The sequence below is a fragment of the Propithecus coquereli genome, unplaced genomic scaffold (assembly GCF_000956105.1).
Source record: "Propithecus coquereli isolate 6110/MARCELLA unplaced genomic scaffold, Pcoq_1.0 Scaffold111, whole genome shotgun sequence".
NCBI classification, from domain to species: Eukaryota; Metazoa; Chordata; class Mammalia; order Primates; family Indriidae; genus Propithecus; species Propithecus coquereli.
This window is the reverse complement of record NW_012135081.1, coordinates 7,912,476-7,921,805: the sequence shown is the minus strand read 5'-3', so window position 1 is coordinate 7,921,805 and position 9,330 is coordinate 7,912,476. Positions and strand designations below refer to the sequence as shown.

The 9,330-nt window shown below is 46.8% G+C and overlaps 1 protein-coding gene across 3 annotated transcripts in view; it reads right to left on the bottom strand.

Annotated features, from left to right (window-relative positions):
• Window positions 1-3,081, bottom strand: part of MARS (methionyl-tRNA synthetase) — a 20,641-nt gene extending 17,560 nt beyond the window's left edge. For 2 of the 3 annotated variants that reach the window (XM_012651702.1, XM_012651710.1), the window contains exons 1-7: window positions 2,841-3,081; window positions 1,913-2,003; window positions 1,679-1,757; window positions 1,466-1,600; window positions 712-787; window positions 321-493; window positions 52-158 (exon numbers count right to left, since the gene is read on the bottom strand). In XM_012651702.1, the coding sequence (XP_012507156.1) occupies window positions 52-158; window positions 321-493; window positions 712-787; window positions 1,466-1,600; window positions 1,679-1,757; window positions 1,913-2,003; window positions 2,841-2,949 (770 nt within the window). In that variant the 5' untranslated portion in view covers window positions 2,950-3,081. The remainder of the gene's footprint in view (window positions 1-51; window positions 159-320; window positions 494-711; window positions 788-1,465; window positions 1,601-1,678; window positions 1,758-1,912; window positions 2,004-2,840) is intronic. The other variant, XM_012651716.1, reaches the window with a different exon arrangement.
• Window positions 3,082-9,330: the final 6,249 nt, after the last annotated feature.

The following is a 9,330-nucleotide window of genomic DNA, read 5'->3' as shown; positions in this document are numbered from 1 at the left end:
AAAAAAAAAGAAAAGAAAAAAACCAAGACCTACTCATCTGTCCCTACTCACACTGGATTCTGCGGGGGCCGAAGAGGGGGCAAGCTTTCCAGGCCCTTCTCCCAAGCAGTTACAGCCATGGCGATCTCCTCCTCAGACAAGGTGGCCAGCTCCTCCTCCTGTGAAGATTGGATAGAATCTCTTACCAGGAAAAGAGAGCCCACAGAGTAAAGAAAAACTGTTCTTGTTCTCCAACAACTGAAAAAATTAGTGGCCATGCTCAAAGTCTGTCTCCTAGCCACCTCCCACTTCAGGCCCTGAGGCTCTGCCCTGTTCCAAACCTGAGGCTCATTGGTGACAGCTCTCCCATCAGGGGAGCTGGGCTGGGGCTGCTTTTGGAGGTAGGGCCGGAGAGCCAGGACACCCTGCTGTTTCAGCACAGTCTCTGCAGCTCGCTGACATGGCTCCTGGGTACTCAATGTCTGGAACCAGCTACGCAGAGCACCCAGCTCCTCTGTAGGCATGGGAGAAAAGAGAAAATCAGCAAGCCTAAAGACAGGCAGAAATGGACCTCCTCCCCTCCCTTGTCAGTTGCTTTCTCAGTTCCCTCAGCCATCTTCTGCTATAGTTGCCCTGTCAAGCTGCACCGTGAAGTGGGTCCTCAATATTCTGCTGCCCATTCTGTAACCCTTACACCAAGCTCCTGGGGTTGGAGTGATATGCAGTCCTCACCAGGGAGGTAGGCTGGATCCTGGAGTAATGGGTATAGTGCTCCCCACAAAACAATGTCAGCTAGAGATTCTGTCTCCTTTGTTGGGGAAAGAAAAGAAAAAAAAAGCACAGATGAGACACTCAGTTTCTTCCCAATGGTAATAATAATATCTCATGTTTACTGAGCACTTACTAAGTGACAGCACTGTGTTAAGCACTTTACATTATCTCATTTAATCTTGACAATAATTCAGTGAGGTAGGTACTGACATTACCTCCATTTCACAGATGACAATAACTGAAGATTAGAGTTTAAATGATTTGCCAAAGGTATACTGCTAGTAAGTAGCAGTGTTGGGGTTTGAACACTCTGAATACAGTCTTCCCTCTTTTATTTTTTGAGACACAGTCTCTGTTGCCTAGGCTAGAGTGCCATGGCGTCAGCCTAGCTCACAGCAACCTCAAACTCCTGGGCTCAAGCAATCCTGCTGCCTCAGCCTCCCAAGTAGCTGGGACTACAGGCATGTGCCACCATGTCCGGCTAATTTTTTCTATATATTTTTAGTTGTCCAGATAGTTTCTTTCTATTTTTAGTAGAGACGAGGTCTCGCTCTTGCTCAGGCTGGTCTTGAATTCCTGACCTCCAGCGATCCTCCCGCCTCGGCCTCCCAGGGTGCTAGGATTACAGGTGTGAGCCACCATACCCAGTCCAGTCTTCCCTCTTAATCCTTATGCTATAAGCCTTCCCCAAACCTCATCTCAAGGCCCAACTCACCCCAGCCAGGAAAGGACAGTTCTGACGACTCAAGCTGTGGTCAATGTGAGTCAGAGCTCTTCGGACTGGGCCAAGAACATCTTCCCCCTTCTTGCCTTGGACCACTAAATAGTACAGGGCAGCAGATAAAGCTGGCTAAAATGCAGGGGACACTGGTCAGGATGGCCATGCAGAGCAAGGGCCTGCCTGCCATCCCCCATGCCTTAGTCCTACCTGTAGCTCTGTTGCTTCCCATTCCAGCCACTGGTTGGTGAGGTCATCTTGTTCCCAGCCAGATAATAGAAAGAAGTATCTGCCCAGGGAGACAGCAACAGAAAATGGAATTAGAGAGGCCCATTTATTTAGCCCATTTCTCACTCCACAGTGAAATGGTTGTAAATAAGGCCATACGGACAGTGAGGCCTGATTTGATTCAGCCACCTCCCCACACCAAGGACCAATACTAACCGGCAGATTGAACTAGCTGAGAAGAGGTAGTTGCCACTATCCAGTTGCAAGACAGGAACCTTAGGCCGGGTCAGGAACGGGACCATACACTCTGATGCAGGAGAGGAAAATGGGTGAAAAGCAAAAGAAAAGAAAAGAAATGCTTTGTTGACTTAGGACAACCTCGAATGGTTCAGCGAAAAGGGGAAGAAAGATAGGCAGTCTCAAGCCACAAGTTCCAGGATAGGACTCCTGAAAGGGGGTGGGTCCAGAATGAACTGGAAAGGCCAGCAGGTGTTCGGCTGAGACTGCCAGCTGGAAACAACAGATGGGGGACTGCAGAGAGGAGGTCAAGGTACTGGGATAGTGCTGCAGCCAAGAACTCGAACAACTGAACAACTCGAACAACCAGGGTATCATGAGAATTATCTGAGGTCTCAGTGGGAGAACAAAATTAAGAGACGTGGAAGGACTGACAAGAGAAGCTCTTAAGAGTCACCCAAACAACTAACTGGGAATGAGAAGAGGTAAACAGAAAGCAGTGTCTGTCTGTCTGTCTGTGTTAGTGGGGAACAAAGGGATTTCCTAAGAACGACCAAAGCGTGGCCTAGGGGTTGTCACGTGAGTGACTAGAGAGTGAAAGGGGTTGCCTAAAAGGTGCAGGGGGAAGTCTGGGAAGAGCGGCTTACTGGGGAGAGGCGGGTCCTGTAAGACGTAAGAGGGGAGGCTAGAGATGAAGTAAAGGTATTATATTGAGGGTAATTAAGGGAAGTGAACGATATGACCGAAGGGAAAAGGGGATGGGGTGCTCAAGGATAATGGGGCAAGAGGTCGATGGGGGTGCGTGGTGAGGGCCGGGGGGTTGACGAAAACAACTGCAGAGACTGTCTGGGGTGTTTCGGTCCCACCCCCCTCATCCACCGCCAACCAGCACCACCAGCCCGAGTACCTTCGGGGTCTACAGTGCTGATGAGAAGCTCTACTCTGCCCCGGGCCCTCCCAGCCGCGGCCAGCACAGGCAGGTTCCCCGGGGCCCCCTCGCTCACGAACAGTCTCATTTCGCTGTGAGTCCCACGCTGATGCAACCAGAACCGGCCTCCTGCCTCAGAGTTGAGCGACCGACGCGAAGCACTCCGGGAAATGAAGTTCTGTGTTAGGCCACTGCCCTCGCCCCGCTCCCGGAAAGTAGACTATTTTTCCCATCATGCAACACTAGGAAACAGGAAAAGACTACCATCGAGACGGAGAGGTTGTGGTGCGGTGCTAGAGCGGCACGTTCTTCGGTGGGCGGGCCAGAGGAAACGTTTAGGTTTAAGAGCCCCGTGCACTTTTATCCTCTATACGCAGCTGGCGGGCGATGACTGAAACCGCGGCCTCGTCCTGTCATTTTTGAGGATGAAGTGGCGATGTCGTGACAGCGGCTACTCGCAATAGCCGACTCCCGATTCAAGTTCTTAAGGATCAGAGTTTTGGAGTCAGGAGTTACGATGAGCTTATTTTTAGTGACAAACTGGAATGGAAGTTAGTGTAGATATCCATCCCATCAACAAAAAGAATGTGGCTAAATAAATATTGATTTGAGGGGTAGGGGGGCAAGGGCAACATACGTAACCTAAACATCCGTACCCCCATAATATGCTGAAATAAATAAATAAATAAAATTAAATAAATATTGATTTAACAACAGCCTGTAGCTCATATGCGGCTAGACAATCTCTTCAAACAGGGAGGAGGACATCTTTAAGGAAAAGGTCAAATTGAGGGGAAGTAAGAAGGCTGAGTTTGGCAATAAGTATATATCATACAAGGAACACCTATCCGTAATTGAAAAAGAGATCTTTCTTATTCATCTTTAGATTCCTTTAATAATAATACCTAGTAGTACTCATGAGCTAGGCACTGTTCTAAGCACTTTATATACATTAATTCATTTAATTCTTAAAAAACTCTGACTAAGTGCAGCGAAGAGGTAAAGTGCATGAGAAGAGGTAAACAGAAAGCAGTGTCTGTCTGTCTGTCTTAGTAGGGAACAAAGGGATTTCCTAAGAACGACCAAAGAGTGCCTAGGGGTTGTCACGTGAGTGACTAGAGAGTGAAAGGCTTATGCCTGTAATACTAGCACATTGGGAGGCAGAGGCAGAGGATCTTGAGACCAAGAGTTCGAGACCAGCCTGAGCAATATAGCGAGACCCCCATCACTACAAAAATTAGAAAAATTAGCTGAGCATGTGGCACACACCTGCAGTGCCAGCTACTGGGGAGGCTGAGGCAGGAGATTGGCTGAGCCCATGAGTTTGAGGCTGCAGTGGCATGATCATAGCCCTGGGAACAGAGTGAGACCCTGTCTCAAAAAACAAAAACAAAAAAAACCTCTGTAGTGGTTCTTGGCCTTTTGAAGCTAGGTCATTAGAAGCTTTGCAGCTTCTGCTCAGAATTTTTGGAACATTGGTAGCCCTGAGCTGCCATGAATGAAGTCCTACTACACTGAGACTGCCATGCGGGAGAGGTCATGTAGACATTCTGGCTGACAGCTCCAGTTGATCCCAGCATTCCATTTATCCCCACCCAGGTGCCAAACATGTGAGGGAAAGCCTTCCAGACCAGCCCACCTGCCCACTGAATACCACCAAGTGACCCTTGTTGGGTCAAGGCCACATGAGACAGAAGAATCACCCAGCTGAGCCCTACCCCAATTTCTGCCCCATAAAATTGTGAGCTATAATGAAATGGCTATTGTTACATTTAAAAAAAATGAGGTAATTCTCTCATTCCCATTTTACCATTGAGGGAATAGAGGCAAAGAGAGGTTACTTTGTGCCAGGAATTGTACAAGGCATTAAAAGTACCGTATCAACAAAACAGATATGGGCTTCTACTTTGGCAGCACTCACAGACTTCCTGGAAGTCAGAAAATCAAATAATCTTTAAAGTGTGATAAAAGTTATATCAATGGAAAAAGATCCAAACTCTGTAAAACAATTTAAAGAGGTTTATTCTGAGCCAAATATGTTCAAACATGGCTGGGAGAGCCATGCCAAAGAAGACTTGAGCAAGTGGTCCTGCTGTGGTTAAGTCACGGTTTGGTTTTATACATTTCAGGGAGATAGGAATTAAACATAAAGTCATAAATCAATACATGGAAGATGTACATTGGTTTGGCCTGAAAAGGCAGGACATGTCAAAGTGGGGCATTACAGGTTATAGGTGGGTTAAAAGAGCCTTTGATTCGTAATTGGTTAAAGAAATGAAGCTTTCTAGCCAAGCATGGCGACTCACACCTATAATCCTAGCACTCTGGGAGGCTGAGGCAGGAGGATTGCTTGAGGTCAGGAGTTTGAGACCAGCCTGAGCAAAAGCGAGACCCTGTCTCAACTAAAAATAAAAAGAAATTAGCCAGACAACTAAAAATAGAAAAAATTAGCTGGGTGTGAGGCGCATGCCTGTAGTCCCAGCTACTCAGGAGGCTGAGGCAGGAGGATCGCTCACAGCCCAGGAGTTTGAGGTTGCTGTGAGCTAGGCTGAGGCCACGGCACTCTAGCCCAGGCAACAGAGCAAGACTCTGTCTCAAAAAAAAGAAATGAAGCTTTGTCTGAAACTTGGAATGTTTTAACTTAAGATAAAGAAGTCCGTTAATCAGAGACAAGCCACTGGACATATGCCTGACATATGCCCAGACTCAAATGATCTGTTAAATAAATTGATGACCTGCAGGTATGGTATAAGCTTTATCTTGTATAGCCTTAGGCCTATTAATGAGTTACAAAGGATATCTCCAAGAAGAGGGGGAGGGGCATGAGGAGGCATGTCTGACCTCCCTTCTCATGGCCAGCAACTCAGCTTTAGGGTATTTCTGGGGTCCCCTTGGCCAAAAGGGAATCCATTCAGTCAGCTGGGGCAGCTTAAGATTTTATTTTAGTTCACAGTTATGATGGGGTAGCTAAAGCTTGCCATTCGGAGCTCCTAGTTAGGGCCTCTCTAAAGGGTAAAGAGAGGACTTCTTGTGCAAGTGACCTTTCAGCTGAGATCTCAGTGATGAGTAAGATTTAGCTAAGTAAAGACTGGAGGGAGTAGAGAAGGCAAGTGTTTTAGGTAGAGGAAACAACACATGCAAAGGATCAGAAATCTCAATGCACTTTAAGAATGTGAGGAATTAGTGTAAGGCCGCAGTGTGAAGTTTGTGGCAGGGAGCGTGCAAAGGCTAGACTAGAGAGGGGAAGTTTCTGTAAATCACATTGTAAAATTTGGACTTTACTATGAGGTCAATGAGAAGCTTTGATAAGTTTAAGTCAGAGGAGTGGCAGGGCATATTTGTGTTTTAGAAAGGTCATTCTGAGACGGGCAGAGTAGCTCATGCCTGTAATCCTAGCACTCTGGGAGGCTGAGGTGGGAGGATCACCTGAGCTCAGGAGTTCAAGAGACCCTATCTCTACTAAAAATAGAAAAATATTAGCTGGGCGTGGTGGTGCGTGCCTGTAGTCCCAGCTACTCGGGAGGCTGAGGCAGGAGGATGGCTTTACCCCAGGAGCTTGAGGTTGCTGTGAGCTAGGCTGATGCCACAGCACTCGCCCAGGCAACAGAGCGAGACTCTGTCTCAAAAAAAAGAAAGAAAAAAGAAAAGCCACTCTGGCTGTTGTGTCAGGAATGGATGGCAGGGGAGGAGGAGAACTATATGCAAGGAAACTAGTTAGGAAATTTTATCATCTAGGCTGAAGGAGTGGTAGTTGTAGGGATAAAAAGTAGATGGATTGGAAAAGTATAAGTTGCAATATTCATTAATCAATAGAGTCAATATGGGTGGTTAGGAAACAAGAGAAATTAAGGTTGGCTGCTAGGTTTCTGGCATGGGCAATAGGACACACTGTGTGCTACAACAGATGATAGTACTTCCTCTATCACAGTGCTTATTATCACACTGTATTTTAATTGTTGTGAGAGGGCAGAGACCATATTTGCCATCTTAATTTGACAATGCCTAGCACACAGTTCCTGCTTGGCACATATGGTAGTAAGCATTCAAAAGATATTTATTGAATTTAAATTTAACTGAATAGTGGTACTAGAAGAAGAACAGGTTTGTGGGGAAAGCTGACAAGTTCAGTTTAGTCCATACTGAGTTTGTGGTACCTGCAAAATACCCAAGTGGAATTTTTCAGTGGACAGTGGATCAGATGGGGGCTCCAGAGAAAGATCTAGACTGGAGATGTGGTACTTAGCAGCATGTGGAGGTCATTTGAGCTGGGAAGAGAATAAGACCACCCAGGGAGGGTGTGTAAAGTGCAAAGGGCACAGGATCTCAGACAGGCTTCTGTGGTTTAAGGAAAGGGCAGAGGAAGGTCACTCCTCGTGCCAGAAAGAAGCTGCTGCTAAAAAGGTTAAGAGGGACACCAGCAGTGTTTTAGAAAGAGAGACAGATCAATTGTGTTGCCTGCCTGAGATGTCAAGCAACATAAAGACTACAAAGTGTCCATGCAAGATCAGAGGTGACCCTGGTGAGAAGTGACCTTGGAAAGGTGAGAGAGTCAGGGGACAGAAAATGGAGACCCCTGTGTGTAAACAACTCTTTTAAGAAGTTTGACTGTAAAAAGGAAGAGAGAGAGAGAGAGAGAGAGAGAGAGAGAGAGAGAGAGAGAGACATAGGGTGGTAAATGGATAGCCCAGTAAGGGGAGGTTCATCTAAAGTTGAGAGAGACTTGGATATGTGTAAAAGTGAATCAGGCTGGGCTTGGTGGCTCACGCCTGTAATCCCAGCACTCTGGGAAGCCAAGGCAGGAGGATCGCTTGAGGCCAGGGGTTTAAAACCAGCCTGAGCAAGAACAACATTCCTCTCTACAAAAAATAGAAAAATTTTCTGAGCATGGTGGCACATGTCTGTAGTCCCAGCTACTTGGTAGGCTGAAACAGGAATATCACTTGAGCCCAGGAGTTTGAGGTTGCAGTGAGCTATTATGACGCCACTGCACTCTAGCTGGGGCAACAGAGCAAGACTCTGTCTCAAAAAAAAAAAAAAAAAAAAAGTAAATGGGAAGGAGCCAATAAAGAGGAGAAGCTATAGTACAGGAGAGGTAGCTTCAGAGAAGGCAGAGGAGGATGAGATTCCAGCACTTAATAAACACCAGATGAATGAATGAGTGAATGGATGAAGTCAATCACTATTTTGGAAGTGAGAAGGAAGAATTGAAGGGTGGAGTTCTCCATGTATTGAAAGTGAAGTAAACTGAGGAGGAAGGTCACTGAGGCAGAAGCCCAGTACTGGCCACCAAGCCCTCAGATCAGGGCAGGGAAAGAGAGCTGGCTCTCTGGAGGAGAGGGGGAGAGGGGCACTCACTCCCCATCCCACCTTTCCAAACCCAAACAGAAAGCCTCACATTGTGCAGTGGAGAAACTGAGAGAAGGGAAAAAGAGGAGTAGTCAGATAAGGAGGAAGCACAAGTGTGGGTTTTAAAGTGCTGGCAATCCAGGGGAGGTCAGCACCCACCTTCCACCAGGGAGAAGCAGACATCAGTCCCCCATCCACCCATCATAGCGCCCTGTACTATTTGTCCCTGATTGAATTGTAGTTAATAAGTTTACTGTGTCATTAGTTAAGGTCTGTCTCTCTAAGCTCCAAGAGGGCTCATCCCACTCTGTTATCTCCAGTGCCTAACACTGCCCTTTGCACGCAGAAGGTACTCAATCATTTCTTGTCAAGAGCATGAATGAACCCGCATACTGAAGTAGCCTCTGCCCAAGAGGCTTATGCATAGGGCATGATATCAAGGCTTCTCAGCTTCCAAAAACGTGTCCTGGATCAGGAGGGGGGTGATATTTCAACTCTGAACCCCTCTGTATTTCTCCCATTTTTGTCTTTCTCTCCGATTTGGTCTTACTATTTCTCTGGCTCTCTGTTTCTCTGTCTCTGTGTCTCTCTGAGTCTGCACAGGAAGCATGCAGCGTTAGGTCTGAGGTGATTGGTAATGGAAACATTGATGCTTGTGCAAATTTAATAAAGAGTCACAAACTTTTTCATATCTTTGTCATTACCTCCTGTCTCTTTCCCTGTGTTTCTTTCTTTCTTTTTTTTTTTTAAGGGGTTGGGGATTGTGAGGAGGGGTCCTCGGTTTCCCTGTTTTTTTTTTTGTTGTTATTGTTGTTATTGTTGCTGTTGAGACAGAGTCTCACTTTGCCACCCTGAGTAGAGTGCAGTGGTGTCATTGTAGCTCACTGCAACCTCCTACTACTGAGCCGTAAGTGATCCTTCTGCCTCAGCCTCCCTGGTAGCTGGGACCACAGGCGCAGGCCACAATGCCCAGGTGGTTTTTTGTTTTGTTTTGTTTTTTTTTAGTAGAGACGGGGTCTCGGTCTTGCTCAGGCTGGTCTAGAACTCCTGAGCTCAAGTGATCCTTCTGCCTCCACCTCCCAGAGTGCTAGGATTACAGGCATGAGCTGCTGCGCTGGGCCTT